This window comes from Phycodurus eques, chromosome 17 (genome assembly GCF_024500275.1).
Source record: "Phycodurus eques isolate BA_2022a chromosome 17, UOR_Pequ_1.1, whole genome shotgun sequence".
In the NCBI taxonomy this organism is placed as follows: domain Eukaryota; kingdom Metazoa; phylum Chordata; class Actinopteri; order Syngnathiformes; family Syngnathidae; genus Phycodurus; species Phycodurus eques.
The window spans coordinates 12,425,761-12,441,078 of record NC_084541.1 but is presented as its reverse complement, the minus strand read 5'-3'; the positions used below and the strand labels follow the sequence as shown (position 1 = coordinate 12,441,078).

General features: G+C 40.5%; 1 protein-coding gene across 1 annotated transcript; it reads left to right on the top strand.

Moving 5' to 3' along the window:
• Window positions 1-221: 221 nt before the first annotated feature.
• On the top strand, window positions 222-15,197 carry LOC133416365 (adhesion G-protein coupled receptor G4). The gene is made up of 31 exons (XM_061703217.1): window positions 222-273; window positions 1,291-1,418; window positions 2,186-2,423; window positions 2,753-3,040; window positions 3,764-3,861; window positions 4,056-4,117; window positions 4,199-4,250; window positions 4,409-4,437; window positions 4,512-4,666; window positions 4,737-4,844; window positions 5,605-5,678; window positions 5,774-5,841; window positions 5,915-5,957; window positions 6,489-6,511; window positions 7,163-7,308; window positions 7,391-7,520; window positions 9,221-9,321; window positions 9,401-9,605; window positions 9,673-9,838; window positions 10,128-10,265; window positions 10,484-10,609; window positions 10,678-10,723; window positions 10,788-10,891; window positions 10,964-11,085; window positions 11,161-11,429; window positions 12,730-12,847; window positions 12,916-12,994; window positions 13,144-13,345; window positions 13,810-13,911; window positions 13,983-14,150; window positions 14,623-15,197. Exons 1-31 carry the CDS (start codon window positions 222-224, stop codon window positions 14,769-14,771), a joined length of 3,789 nt encoding a protein of 1,262 aa, XP_061559201.1. The 3' UTR covers window positions 14,772-15,197.
• The last annotated feature ends 121 nt before the right edge of the window (window positions 15,198-15,318 follow it).

Here is a 15,318-nt window from a genome sequence, read left to right as displayed (position 1 = left end):
CTTTAACCAGGTAAGTGGCTATTTTTGTTTTTGCAATGCTCTCTCTATGTCACACTGTAATCAAGATAAGTGCGCTTCGATATAAACTGGTTAAATATAAAATTTTATAGCAGTTTATAATTGAAATGTTGTTTTCTTACTATGGTGAAAAAGCTTCAAGGGGGAAAATATCACTTCTTTTCTCTAGATTTCTGATGATTTTTCAACCCAAAATAGTCAATATGGTGGTCGCTTTGACTCTGCTGAGCAGTGCTGCGTCTTCCATTATGCGAGGTATGACATTTTTGGGTATGGAGTTATGGTATGAGTTTTTTGGGGGGTTTTTTGTATGGCAAGCTGGATCTACGAAGGAGTAAAGCCACACTAAAATGAAAAATGACAAGATTATCGTCGTATATTTTTGCGATTAATGTCCAAATATTTTCAAGACAAAAGTTGCGTATTTGCGTGATAAAAAGTTGTAATTTTTCTCAAAAATATACATCTTCAAATTTTTGAGAAAAAAGTTGGATATGTTTGAGAGTAAAATTTGTCTTTTTCTTTATAACTTTTTTCTAAATGAAAATGTTGGATATTTTTGTGGAAAAAAAGTATTTTTCTTTTTTTTTAGACAAAAAGTCATCTGTTCCCAAAAATATATGACAATTCTCAAGAAAAATGTAATAATTTTGAGGGGGGAAAAAAGTCTGCTTTTCATCTACAAAAAATAGTCGACTTTATTCTTGAGTTCAAAGTTGGCTAGTCTGTAGATTAATGTTGAAATATGTTTGAAAAAAAGCAGTATATTTATTAGAAGTCTTTTTTTCTCAAATGTATGAAATGTATATTTAATTTTCTCAATTAATGTAATGTTCCCAAGAAAAAGTGGCATATTGTCGATAGTCATTTCCCCACAACTATGCAACTTTATTCTTGTAGTATTACAACAAATGTCTAAAAAGCATACAACTTTTTAATTAATCTAGTCTTATAACTTAAAAAAAGTATGTTGTTTTAAAGTAAATTCTTGATTGTCAAGTTAGCAAGCACTTTGTAAATGAATTAAATCTCTAATGTAGAGCAAACAGTGCATACAGGGAACCACTATTCTCACCGGCCTCACATTGAAGGTCACCCGCCACGTTCAATATAATCAAATGTCTGCATAATAAATCAGATTTGAATAATAAAAGTGGCCTCAAGGAGAGAGAGTGTTTATTTGTTGTACTTCCTTCTCGGTTATAGTGTTACACTGATGATGTTACAGTATATCACAGTGTATTATATCTTGTGTACTTTGTGGTCGGTCAGCGCCTCTGCCCAGCCTGTGGGGCAATGTGGCCCAATTCACTGTCGGCTGCAGGTACTGGAGACTGGAACCTCACGTCTTCATCCCGGCTTTGGACCAACTCACCGCCTGCCTCCACGTCAACTTCAAGGTCATTGTCCATTTTAAATTTTAAAAATCTTTTTAAAAAAAGAATCCAGAAGCGGTATTCCCAACTACTGCGTGTGAGAATTCAGTGGGGGTTCAGAACAAATCTCCTCCAATGACATCCATTCCATCCATCCATCCATCCATTTTCTGAGCCGCTTCTCCTCACTCGGGTCGCGGGCGTGCTGGAGCCTATCCCAGCTGTCATCGGGCAGAAGGCGGGGTACACCCTGAACTGGTTGCCAGCCAATCGCAGGGCACATACAAACAACCAACCATTCGCACTCACAGTCAGACTTACGGGCAATTTAGAGTCTCCAATTAATGCATGTTTTTGGGATGGGGGAGGAAACCGGAGTGGCCGGAGAAAACCCACGCAGGCACGGGGAGAACATGCAAACTCCACACAGGCGGGGCCGGGGATTGAACCCGGGTCCTCAGAACTGCGAGGCTGACGCTCTAACCAGTCGGCCACCGTGCCGCCTACATCCATTCTTCTTCTTTAATTATTAATTCATTCATTGTAACGTATTATAGATCTGTCAATGGAGATGCCCCTGAGAAGTCTTTAGTTGACACTCTAGGACGGCCACTCCTAAGGAGAGTAGCAACAGTGCATTTGAGAGAGACATTTTTTTTTACCCTTTCCAGCTTTATGCAAGTTAAGAAATTCTTAATCGGTGCTTTTACTGGTTTTCAAAACGCTTAATGGTCTCAGTCCCACCGACAGTCGTGGATGTCGTAATGAATACAATGTTCTTTCTGGTCTAGAGCAAGGCAAGCGCGCCATGGACGGCCTTCATGTACCGCCACCCAGAGATCCGGTGTGCCAGTTTAGGTTTGGGGGGCCAGGAGGATGCTCTGGTGGTCTGGTTGTTTGGCACAAAATGGACTACGGCCCCCGTCGGCCTGGCGCCGACTGAGTGGCACTCGCTATGTCTGACCTGGTCGCACAATAAAGACAGACCCATGCTGTACGTCAACGGGACCCTGACAGAGCTCACAGCAAGTAACTACAGCGTGTTTAGAAAGTATTCATAGGAGTCAATTCCCCCCCCCCCCCCCCCCCCCCAATTATGTTACGTTACAGTCTTATTCTAAAATGGCATAGATGCATTTCTGTCCGCTAAATTCTACACACGACATTCCACAGTTATACATAAGAGGGTGTGCACCCTTGTACAACCACAGTGTGTCAGTTGTTTATTTTTATTTCCCCTCTCGAACAGATAAACAAAAACTAGTAAAAGTACAAATAATTTTTGAAACTAGGCTGTTCCACAATTATTAATACTTCTGGATAAGCTGAAAATGTCCTAACGTTGTTGTGTGCTGTAGTTGAGGATAGCATCACCTCTTCGCCCAGCTCCACCCCCTACTGCAAGCTGGCCCCCAACGGGACGCTCACCCTGGGCGCGGCCCACCATCTGGTGGACGGCGCCGTCCGTATCCATCCGACCGGTGACTTTTTGGGGAGCTTGTCTCTCTTCCGCTTGTGGGGGCGACAACGCAGCAGTCAGGAAGTGAGCACGCGCCAATGCACCGAGGGAGATGTGGTGCACTGGCGCAGGCAGCAGTGGGACACCCACGTGTGTGCCCCCATACCAGATGCCACCCTCACCTGTGGTCAGTACCACTCCCACCAGCATGCTATCATTTTACCATTATACACATCGATTTAACATCTGTCATTGGCAATGACATCCATTCGTTTTACATCCCTCATCCATCCATCTCGCTACTGTCCACCCATCCAGTTAACATCCATCCATCCATCCTAATGAGAAGTCTGCAGGGTAACATCCATCCGTCCGACATCTGTCCATATTTAACAGTTATCCATCCACCTACCACTCGTCCCCAATCCATTTATCCGTCCATGACCCACCCATTCATCCATCTGTCCGTCTATTCGTCCATCCAGCCGTCCTGCCGTCTGGTCTGGAATTCAGTCACAATGCCTCCATCCACCTATCGACTGTTCATCCATCCATCCCTCATCTATCTACAATGAAAACACACCATGTGACAAAATATTGTAGTTTCACAGCCAATTACTGTATGGCGCTTTCAGCAGAAGCTTTCGTTCTTGTTTGCAATACAGCTCTTGTGTCGAAGCTCGCGAGATTGTGAAGTTGTACCACATGTAACCTGGCCTGAATCAAATCGACGTAACCTTAAATCGGGCTCATCCGGGATTTGACCACGGGACCTCTCACAGCCGACACGAGAATCATACCCCTAAACCAACGAGCCGAACGAAAGAGTCAAAGCTTGTTGTTCAGACTCCAAATTCTCACCAAAGACGTGGCAATATGATTTTCTTGTTTTTGTTTTGCACAATGGCAGAGTGGTCCATTTACACAGCGAGCCTGAAGTTCAACATCCTTCGCTACGACGGGAACAACACGGAGCTCTACACAGCCAGAGACATCGCACACCGCTGGGTATCGTAGTTTTATTCCGGAATATAATTATATCAGTTTGAACATGAAATATCTTGTCGTTGAAGTGTATTCATTTCAATGTAGGTTGAACATGATTTGCAAATCATTATATTCTGTTTTTATTTATGTTTAACACAACATCCCAACTTCATTGGAATTGGGGTTGTACATAAGCACGATTGTGTCCATTTCAGCTCCGAGCTGTGTTGCCTTCAGTCATCTACTTACACCGAGTATCTGTGTTAGAAGCAAGCAGGTGGGTCAACATTCTGACTTTTGAAGCACCTTTCAATGTCAAATTAACATTATTTTAACATGTGACTGCTGTTTCGATCAGATCCAGTGCAGAAGATGACAACATGATGAAAACATCGCGTGGAGGCAAACTGGTGAGCAGGAATGTTCTGGCCCAAATACTCATCATGTCAATCACTTCGCTTTGTCTAAGGCCCCAGTTCCATCCAGATGAAGAAAAACAGCAAGCATACTATAATATATAATATAGTGTGCATTGAGCAAATGTTTGAATGTGTCCTTCATCCCTCAGGTGCGCTGCGCCTCTTTCAATGTTAACAGGTGAGCTTTTTGACCTCAGCCTAAACAGAATGTAGTACAGTAAATCCTAAATGCCAATTTGCTGTGTGGTGTAGGTTTGACGGCCTGGTGTACATGAACGTCATCCCCGGTGAGGACGTGGCAGTGGTGCAGCACAAGATTCACGTAGAACTGGGGACCCCCTACCGCGACCCCATCGGTCTGGTCCAGGTGCTCGCCGACGAAGCGAGTATACAAACCACGCCCGTCGGTAGGAAAGCATATCGAGGTGTTACTTGGTTAACACGGCAACAGGTGCTAATTGTCTTCTGCGCCCTAAGACAGTTTCCCCTCCCATCCGACGTGGCCCCCTGTGACCACGACGCATCCTCCTGTCACAACATCAATGCTGACTTCCTCTCCCACGCAAACATCCCCCAACATATCAGGTCAGTGCATCATGACGATGGTCTTTTCATGTCTTTTCAATATATTCCTTTGAGTAGAGCTTTCTACCAATATTTAGATGTTCTCTCAATGTTTCGGTGGTATTTTCTAAAAAGACCACAAAAGACTTTAGTAGGATTATTTCTCTTTAATATGCGTAGATTTTTGTAGGATTTTCCTACAAAATATAGAGATGTTCTAAGGAGACTAGTATATTTTTCTATATAAAAGGATGTTCTCACAAGGCAATAGTAGCATTTTTGTTTATACAAAATATATCCATTTTAGTAGATTTCATGCACGATATATAGACCAGTACGATTTTGTACAAAGCTAATCGATGGTAACATTTTAGAAGGATTTCATCCAAAGATAATAGATTACTGTTCTCACAAGCATTTGTAAAAAAAAAATAATAATAATAATTAAAATAAAATAAGTCGATGTCCTCATGAGACTTTAGTAGGATTTTGTACAGAATAAATTGTTATAACAAGAGATTTATAAGAATTTCCACAAAACAGATCAAATAAGACTTTAGTAAGATTGATTTATTGAATATTTAGAAGGATTTTGTATACAATTGATCAATGTTTTCACTTTAGTGAGATTGTGTGCAAAATCATTAGATAGTAGTTGTCACAAGACTTCGGTAGGATTTTGTACATGTTTATGAGATGGATGTCACTTGGGAGAATTTTCTTCAAACTAAATATTACAGCAAGACTGTAGTAGAATCTTTCTTCTGTTGTTATCAATCAGAGCTGTACTATGAGGTGCGGGTTAACGTGTCCATAATGGGAGAGTGTGACGCCCATCGTCTTCTCACCGCATGGGTGAGCCCCTCACCGTTTCCAAATTGACGCTCGATTATTATTGCCTGGATGAAATCCATACAGTACTTCACGGGAGTATGTCTGGCTCTGTACAGCTCGACGACACTCTGTCTGATCACATGATGGTGATGCCGGGCCTTCAGCTGCTCCCCAAAGATCTCGGGTATGCTCAGATGCTTCCATTTAGACCAAAATGAGCCGCCAACAAGTTCACTTCCTTCCATTCCCCCCCGCAGACGTAAAAACACCCTCACGTCCATCTTGTCATCTTCTGATGGGGTAAGACAACATTCCTCAAATAGAAGGTGATATAACATCTAACTTAATCTAATCGTATGAAGTGTACAATACTGTAATATGATCAAATTTAAGCAAAACTAGATGTGTCTACAACTATTCTAATTCATTCAAATCAAATCAAATCAGGCCACACATCTTAATGTTTGATTGCATTGTGCCAAAAAAAAACCATTTTACGAAGAGAAGTTTTTTTAAAATTTTCATTTTTTTTTTAAATATTTGAATATTTTAAAGGCTGTTTTCCTCATAATCCAAGTAAAGAAAAGTAATTCGATTGATAGTTTGGAGGCTGTTAAAGCCGAATGTCCCTATTTCCCTCGCAGCCTGATGTATATATTAACATACAAATGTCTTTTATTGAGACTTTGATTTAATAAATTGTGTCACATGATTATTCCAGTAACTCAACAGCAAGAAGTACCTAAGTGCACATGAAAACTACTACTGAATCAAGTTGAAAATGGCTGGTTCTCAATCTCTGTCGATATTTTGTTCTTCTTTTGTTCCCAGGTGTCTGCAAACATTGCGTCCAGGTACGCGTCTTGGTGCTGAGATAAATTCCAATTCTAACTAAATTATTACACAATTTTTTCTTTTGTCGGAGTTTGTACAAACTTAATAGATGTCACAACACCTTATTTTGTTCAAAATTAATACTGCCGTTATGGCTAATAAACTACTAATTGAATTCAATGTAGAAAAATGATTGTAGTAGGATTTAATTTTTTTTACCAAATATAAAGATGTTCTAACAGGAATTTTGTAGGATTATAACTAAATGTATCGATTTTCACTGAATTTTCTACATTTTATAATGAGACAAGTGAGATTTTGTGAAAAGTCAGTATGTATTTTTTGTACAATTTTTTAAAAATTAATAGGCCGCTGTTGTGAGATTGTAGCAATTTTTGTACAGTACATAGATACATATATGAATATATATATGAATATAGATATAGATACATTCATACAAAGCATACAGCTGTGCCAACAAGAATTTAGTAGGATTTAAAAATATATATATATATTGATTTTAGTAGGATTTTCTCCAAAATAGATGTTATAATGAGATGTTTGTGAAATTTTGAATTTCATACAAACTGAACAAATGTAAAAACTTAAAGGGATTTTCTTTTTTTTTTTAACACAATAGTGATAGATTTTGTCACAACACCTTGTTGCAGAGAGAACCTGGTCTTCCAAGTCCAGGTGATGACATCGCTCGAACATTCGCAGGAAACGGAAACGCGGATACAAGAGCTGCTCCTGATGCCTTACTCCCAAGGCTCGGCCTCCATAGCAACCCAGGATGTGCAAATAAGCCGCATACGTAAGCGAACAGAGCTTGACGAACGGTTGAAGAAGGATGCGATTGCCTGACTTTGTTTTTTCTTTTGTTCGACTCACCTCAGTGTTTGTGACGTGCCAAGCGGACAGTCAGCAGACGAGAAAAGGCCTCTTTGAGTGGCCTGTCACGCCCGGGGGCAAAAACGCCACTCAGCCGTGCCCCAAAAACACTCAGCAATACGCCACCAGACACTGGTCAGAACCACACATCAACGGATTTTCTTTTTTTAATTTTGGTAGGATGTTCTACAAAACATATACTGTAGATGTTCTCACAGGACTTTAGTAGGAATTTGTTGAAAAAACATAAATGACGTTGGCACAACATTTCAGGAGGATTATTTTTTTTTTAAATAGTTACTGCTGTGTATAGTTTTTTTCTTTTATTTATTTATTTTAATTTTTTTACAAAATTAATGGATGTTCCTCCAAGATTTTTTGAAAGTCTGCAAAAAATGTTTTCCCAAGACTTAATTAGGATGTTCTACCAAATAGATAACGGAATACTTTATTTACTTTATTAGGATTTTGTTCAAAATTAATAGTTATCCCCAGATTTTAGAGTGATTTTGTAAAAAATGTATACATTGCCCTTCTCAAAAGATTTTGCACAAAAAAATAAATAAAAATGTTCACACATGACCTCAAGTAGTATATGTCGATAGATGTCCTCGTGAGACTTTAGAAGGATTCTGTACAAAATTAATATTCTCACCAAACTTTATGATGGCAAAATAGTCTACCAGTAAAGCATGTTTGCCACATTCGTTTGTGTTAAGGTGCAGAACCTTTTGTTTGATTTCCTAGGATATTCTCATGAGAACACACTATGAAGAGAATTGACGTGACCTGGAGGAGGCTCATTAAATACTCGTGTCAATATGAAAGCTTCAATAAATGTCCTCCTGAGAGTTCTGATTACTTCCGCTGTTACATATTTACATGGCTGCTTCTCTGTGCATGTTGACACAGTTTGTGCTGTAAAAGCATCAATCAGAAGCTTAGCATGTCTTGCACACAGTGCTCTTAATCAGAGAGTTGAAATAAATAAGTAGGGTGATTACTTTTTCTGATTCTTTTGCTAGAATTTTGTACAAAAATGGATGTCTCAATACTTTGTCTACACAATATACAATATGATGTAGATATTCTTACAAAATTCCTCAGCATTTTGTAGTATTCAGTAGGATTTTAGACAAAATGAATGGATGGATGAAGTCAAAACATTTTTTGAATATATAGAGATCTCAATACTTAAGTAGGATTTTAATAGGTTTTGGGGAAAAACGATCATGTGGCTGTTATCACAAGATTTTAGTGGGGTAAGAACAAAAGAGAACGACTTTTTTCTTGATTTATTATGACAAAATGAATGATTTTTGATTTTTGGACAATCTTGTGCAACATCGATGGATGTTCTCAAAATACTTTTGTTGGATTTTGTACTAGATTAAAAATGTTGAAACACTTAAAATTATATTTTATAGGAAATTGATGAACAAATTATAATAGAATTTTGTGCACAACTACTATGTGGATGATATCGCAATATTTTAGTGGGATGTCGACAAGAGACAACTACATTCTTTGAAAACAAAACCAAATAATAACATGTTACTCGGAAGATTTTTGGTAACATTTAGTGGGATTCTGTACAAAATAGACGTTACAAAACTATTGAGTAGATCACAAGATTTTAGTCAGGAATGTACAAAATGAAAACTGTTATACAGACCTTTCAATTAACAATCAAAAAATATATGTAGGCTACAATCCATTAAAAAAAGTTCATAGCATTTTATTTGGGGGGGGGGGGGGGGGTTTTGCATCACTATATGAAGTGCCTTTGGTGTTCTCATCAGAGGTGAGAGTGACTTGTAAATGTCTTCGTCTAGTAAACTGTGCCACAGCACCCAGTGGATGGCCCCAAACCTACAAGACTGCCTTCTAGTGGTGGAAACTATCTGTGATCTGGATTTTGTGGAAGTCACCCCCGGTTTGTCACAACACTAAGTTGAACATTGGGTCCTATCAATGAACGACTTAACATGTAAAAAGATGTATTTTCTCTTCAGAGAACACCTTGGAGGTGGTGGAGATGATCGAAAGTTTACTGAGCAACCGCTCCGACCTCAACTACCAGGAGTTGGTGACGGTGGTCGACAAGCTGAAGGACGTAGTGGACGTCAGGTTGGTGACTGCCGACCTGGGCCGAGCTCTCATCGATACCATCTCGGACATCCTGGAGTCTCACAGCTACCTATTGCCCTTCACAAACACGTAAAGCCACATTATGTGATTAGATGATGGAATGAAATGATATTCTAATCCGTGTGTTCTCCTCCAGGATTCTGAACATCACGGAGGCGGTGGGAGATTTCATGGTGGGCTTCCAGGGCTCGTTCACTATGGTGGCTCCGGTTGTGGCAGTCTCAATGGTGGACGTGGTTCCGGGGCAGTTTGCGGGCTTGACTTTTGTAGTGTCGTCTCATGGGATCGGCTTCAAACCTGAGGTTGGTTCAGTCACAATCACCAGCAAAGGCCATCTAATAAAGCAGTGTACATGCCTACAGACTAATGGGGCCACTGTTAGACAAATAGATGCCTTTGCACATACAAATTGTGTTCCATGTTAATTATAAGCGTGGGGTGGGATCTGCATGTCTCCTTTAAATTTCTTGCCAATTAATTAGGGCATGACAGGAAATGAGGAAATATGGTACATGTGATCCACTTGTTATACAGTCTTTATTGACGCTTTCTAAAGAACCCTGCAGCTCATAAAGTTTCCTTATGTTCCAGATTTTCCTCAACAAAGTCCCCCTTGAAGGCATCGTGGCTTTGGTCGTTTTGCCCTCCATCCCGCAGCATAGTTTCCCGGACACCCAGAGCCCACCGAGGGTCCAGTTTCAGTTCTATGGCATTCCGGAGCTTTTCAAGGTACTCATTTTAGTGTGTGTTTTTTTTTTTTGCAATTAGTAGATTGGATAGTGGAATTGGGGGTGGGGCATCTTCAGTGGATATAAAACCACACACACCCCATGTTTGGTGGGGTTAATGTCCTAGCGTGAACAATAGTTTCTATGAACTGAGATAATTACACTTTATCCACTTTGAACGAGTTTATTATTGAAACAAGTTTGTTTTCCCATTTTCAGAACAAGCAGAAGAATCTGGTCCTCAACAGCTTTGTGGTGTCCGCCAGCGTGAGCAACAGCACCTCCCCGATCCAGGACCTCCGAGAAGACGTCCGCGTTACGCTCCATCACCTCCGACCCAAATACGTACGACCTACAATCGTCATCACAGCAAATCGGTGAATGATGATTTAACGCCCTTTCGTTTCTTTCAGCCCCATATGGACACGCACTGTGTGTATTGGAACTTCAATGAGAACAGTAAGCAGTCAACACTTAACTTCCTCACTTTTTGCTGTGACTTTGAAGTATATGTGTGTGTCAGACGGACATGGAGGTTGGGACCCTCGTGGCTGCAACAAACACAACAGTAGCATCGACTTCACCACGTGCCTGTGTGATCATCTCACACACTTTGGAGTTCTTCTGGTGAGCCTCATTTTGCTTAAATTAAGTAATATATGAGTATTTAATTTTTGCAATGTGCGTTTTTGTGTCCAGGATGTCTCTCGAGCGCCAGTGGATGAAGCCAATGAGCATTTGCTGACAGTCATCACCTACGTCGGGTGTGGCGTCTCCTCACTGTTTTTGGGGCTCACCGTCCTCACTTACACAGCTTTTGAGTAAGACTCCAAAATCTAGAAACGACGCGGGTCGTTCGTCCCCTTCACAATGTCGCCATCTTACCTTTCCTTCAGGAAGCTGCGTCGAGACTACCCGTCGCAGATCCTCATCCACCTCTCTGTGGCCCTGCTGGGCCTCAACTTGGCGTTCCTGCTTGACTCGTGGCTCTCGTCGTGGCGCGTGGAGGGCCTCTGCGTGGCCGCCGCCGCCACGCTCCACTACTTCCTCCTGGCGTCCTTCACCTGGATGGGACTCGAGGGCGTCAACATGTACTTCGCCCTCGTCAAGGTCTTCAACGTCTACGTGCCAGCGTACATACTCAAGTTTTGTGCATTGGGGTGGGGTGAGTACCAGGCTAAGAAAAGAGAATGCAGAAATACGATAAAAACTTTCAATGGATGTTTAGGAGAATGTTGGGGAATTACGATGGGAATATACAGTGCACACCATCTGTTCAAACTTTGGACTGGTACAGTATATGGGAATTTACAGGAATTAATATGGAAATATGTAAGATTGTAGATTACTTTATTAGAGTGTACGCGTTGATGTGATATAGTTTGGATTATACACCGCTCATGATATTGTATTTTATACTGTCATTATTGTAATAAATATTTAGAACATTTCTATTAATCATTTCACTAATAAGTAGAAGTAAAACAAGTTCCTAGTTAATTCTCGTGAATTCTTATTTCTGAACTTTCAAGTAAAAATATTGTTTTTGTTTTAATAATTAGAATTATATGTTTTGTACAATATTAAATAATTTATAAATATATATATTAAAATATATTTTGTATAAATTAGCATGCATTTCCTTGTTCCTTCCAGTGGATACTGTCCAACTCAATAGTTCCAAAATTATTCAAGCTCGCTATAAATATATGTATATATATATATATATATATATATATATACACATGTATATGTATACAGATTTATATGTGTATGTATTGATATATGTATATATATATATATATATATATATATATATACACACACACACTCACATACTAATATATATATAGTTTAGAAGTAAAATACATATTTTGTTTAAATTAATTCCGAATGCATTCTCATAATTTTCCACTATTTTATATTCTCTTGCGTCTTTTTAGTCATTCAATTGTAAATATTTTATCCCTAATAGTTCATTTAAGCATAAACAAACAAACAAAAATACAGTAAATGTAGTTTTTATAAATCATGCCCAAATTTCCAGTCAGTTCCTTTGGAAACTATCTAAATTGATTACTTTTCACAAATTACATAACAGTTAATGTTTATACTGCATTATTTTGCATGCATCTTTTCTAATGACACAAAAATATGTACTTTATATATATATTTCTTATTGAAGAAAATGTATTGATTTTATTGAAAAATGTATTCAATTTATTGAAATTTCTTATTTAAAAAAATGGTGTACATATTTTGTGTATGAGATTTAATTGAAAATAGAATAAACAATATATAACGTATGGTTTGTAAAAAATATTTTGCCCCTTTGGACCCCTAGTCATGGAGCATTGAAAAACATACCCACTGACCAATGTATGCAGTACACCTGCACAATCTAAATGAGATGCAGTGATAATGATGTGGATATTTGATCAACACTGTATTCATGGCGCTTGCAGGCATTCCGTTGGGGATTTGCGTGCTGGTGCTCATTGTGAAAAGAGACGCTTACGGCGGCCACCTTTACACTGACACACCACAGAGCAGCCTGGAGCCACTCGACAACACTGACAACTTGTACGTTCAAGTCTGAGAGCTGACCAAATCCATATTTATACTGACTTTATTCCCGTTTATGTCTGTAGCTGCTGGTTGCAGGATGACGTGACGTTCTACGTATCTGTGGTTGCCTACGCCTTGCTGGTGTTCCTCTTTAATATCGCTGTAAGTTCAGACATTGTGCGAAATTAACAATTTTAAATGTACACTACTGAATAAACTTTTAATTCGTCTGAAATGATATTACACCCACACAGTTAACCATATCCTAAAATTCTGCCTTTACCAAGTAATTAAATCTTACCTTCTGTCAGGTTTTTGTGGTGGTTCTGATTCAAATTCGCCACATGCGGGCCAACAGTCCCGCTGGGACCCGCGGGGGACTGATGCAATACTTGAAGAGGGTCACCACTCTGACTTTGTTACTCGGACTCACCTGGACCACCGGATTTTTTACCTGGGGGCCGGCCCGGGTGGTCCTACTCTACATCTTCTCTCTGCTCAACAGCCTGCAAGGTAAGCAACGTTACTGAAGGAAAGGTCATGTTCAATCTGATGATCTGTTATTACTGCCACCGAGCCTAAGGTTAAAAGGCAACAACACCAACACCTGCTAGTATGAGGTTTGAGGGGATAAGCAGAGAAAAAGAGGTATCCAAAAGCACCAACGACACCTGATATTGTGTGACTTGGTAGAGGGTGGTGGAAAAGGAAAAAAGTACTAAAAGACAGCAACAATCATTTAGGTTGACGGGGGTGGGGTGAGGAGAGTGGCAACTTTGGGGGATGACAGGGGGGAAAGGCCTGTGCTGCGTGGCAATGCCCCCCCCCAGAACCACCACTGGACATGACGCATTTATATTTGGTTTGAGAAGGGACAGGCAGACAGAGGAGACAACAATGAGCAACAAGATGTAGTCTATTTCCATATTTCAGCCTTGTGGTCTACTAAATGCTACCTTCCTTTGATGTTTTTCCAGGTATTTTCATCTTTCTCTTCCACTGTCTGATGAAGGAAAATGTCCGACGACAATGGAGGGTCCACCTGTGCTTTGGCAGATTTCGACTGGAGGACCACTCTGGTACGCTCGCCACTATGTAATACGACCGTAGACTCGCTAAAGACGCTGACGTCCGTCTCGCTGTCGCGTAGAGTGGAGCCACTCCGCGTCCATCGCCGCCCTCGCCAAACCGAAACCGCCGTACCCTCTAAACGCAGGCGTGCCGTCGGTGCGCTCCGTGGAGTCCGGCTCCACAGAAAGCACTTCGGCCTCCTCTGAGTCCGGCCAACAGGGCTCGTGCTGTAAGAGGCCTGACCTGGGTCAGTACAAAAGCACCAGCACACAATTGGTCCCTTCTTTTCAAATGCGCCTTCCATGAAAATAGACGAGCATTGACCAGTTTCACAGAGCTGTTGCTGCTTTTTGTTCTCCATTCTCTGTCTGCTCTCAAACCACTCACAAGCAGGTGTTGTTGCTTTTTTGTTATTTTCCATCTACCCTCAAAAGACAGATTACAAAATGCTGTTGCCTTATGTTCTTTATTCTAATCTTAAACATATCCGCACGTTGTTGCTTTTTGCTACCCTTTCTTTGTCCCCTCTAAATCGACATGCGAGTGTTGTTGTTCCTTTTTCTTCTCTTTTCTGTCTGTCCCCTCCAAAAAGCTTTATCTTGTTTTTAAGCACAAGATAAGCTCTCTTCTAGTTGCTAACTCATTGATTTTACAAGCTATATCATCGTTGGTGGACACCTGTGCCCTTGCTCTTTATGAGATGTTTGATGAACCCACAGGTATTTTTGTGAAGTCGCTGGTTTTCCCCCGTGCCCAGACAAGCTATCGAGGCACTCAGCCGGTTCCCCCGCACCAGGCCGGAGGACCACACACCAGACGTCAAGCGCTCAGCCCGGCCGGCGTCATTGAAACCGGTTACGGAAATTAATCGCTCCTCGTCCTCGGTAATTGTATCATGCACCACTACTGCTCTTTGTTTCTGCCAAGTACCACAAAAGAGCATGCAATTATGAACACATGAGCATCGGGACCAGGGAGGAGTCTGTTGCCAAGCAACCGATGAGCAGGTATTGTGCCTATGAAGCATGGAAACACAGTTGTAATAGAAACCCTTCATTTTACATTGAGAATTGACTTCTATTGCTAATTTTCTTCCATTTAATCACTGTATCAACTGCATGTGTGTTAAGTGTGCAATTAGATTTTTCCAACACAGTGGTACCTTGACTCGTTTAATACTGTGACCACACTTGTAACTCAAATCGCTCTCATCTACAATCATCATTTGTCATTAAAAGGAATGAAAATGCCATTAATCCATCCCTGTTCCCTCCCAAATTGTAATGTGTTTTTGATGGAAAAAATGGCACGCTACAGTATTGGACTTTATATTTGTAGTTCAATGGACATTGTGCCGCGCCTTCTGGTGTATGCACTCTGGCCACTAAAGGACTGTATAATACATAAAAACATAC

Bases quoted from the DNA above. Each gene is read 5' to 3' on its own strand.
- LOC133416365 (XM_061703217.1), top strand. From the start codon at position 222: ATGGTGGTCGCTTTGACTCTGCTGAGCAGTGCTGCGTCTTCCATTATG. The intron at 4,667-4,736 runs GTAGGAAAGCAT...CTGCGCCCTAAG, and splicing joins TATACAAACCACGCCCGTCG to ACAGTTTCCCCTCCCATCCG. The intron at 9,606-9,672 runs GTAAAGCCACAT...GTTCTCCTCCAG, and splicing joins CTATTGCCCTTCACAAACAC to GATTCTGAACATCACGGAGG.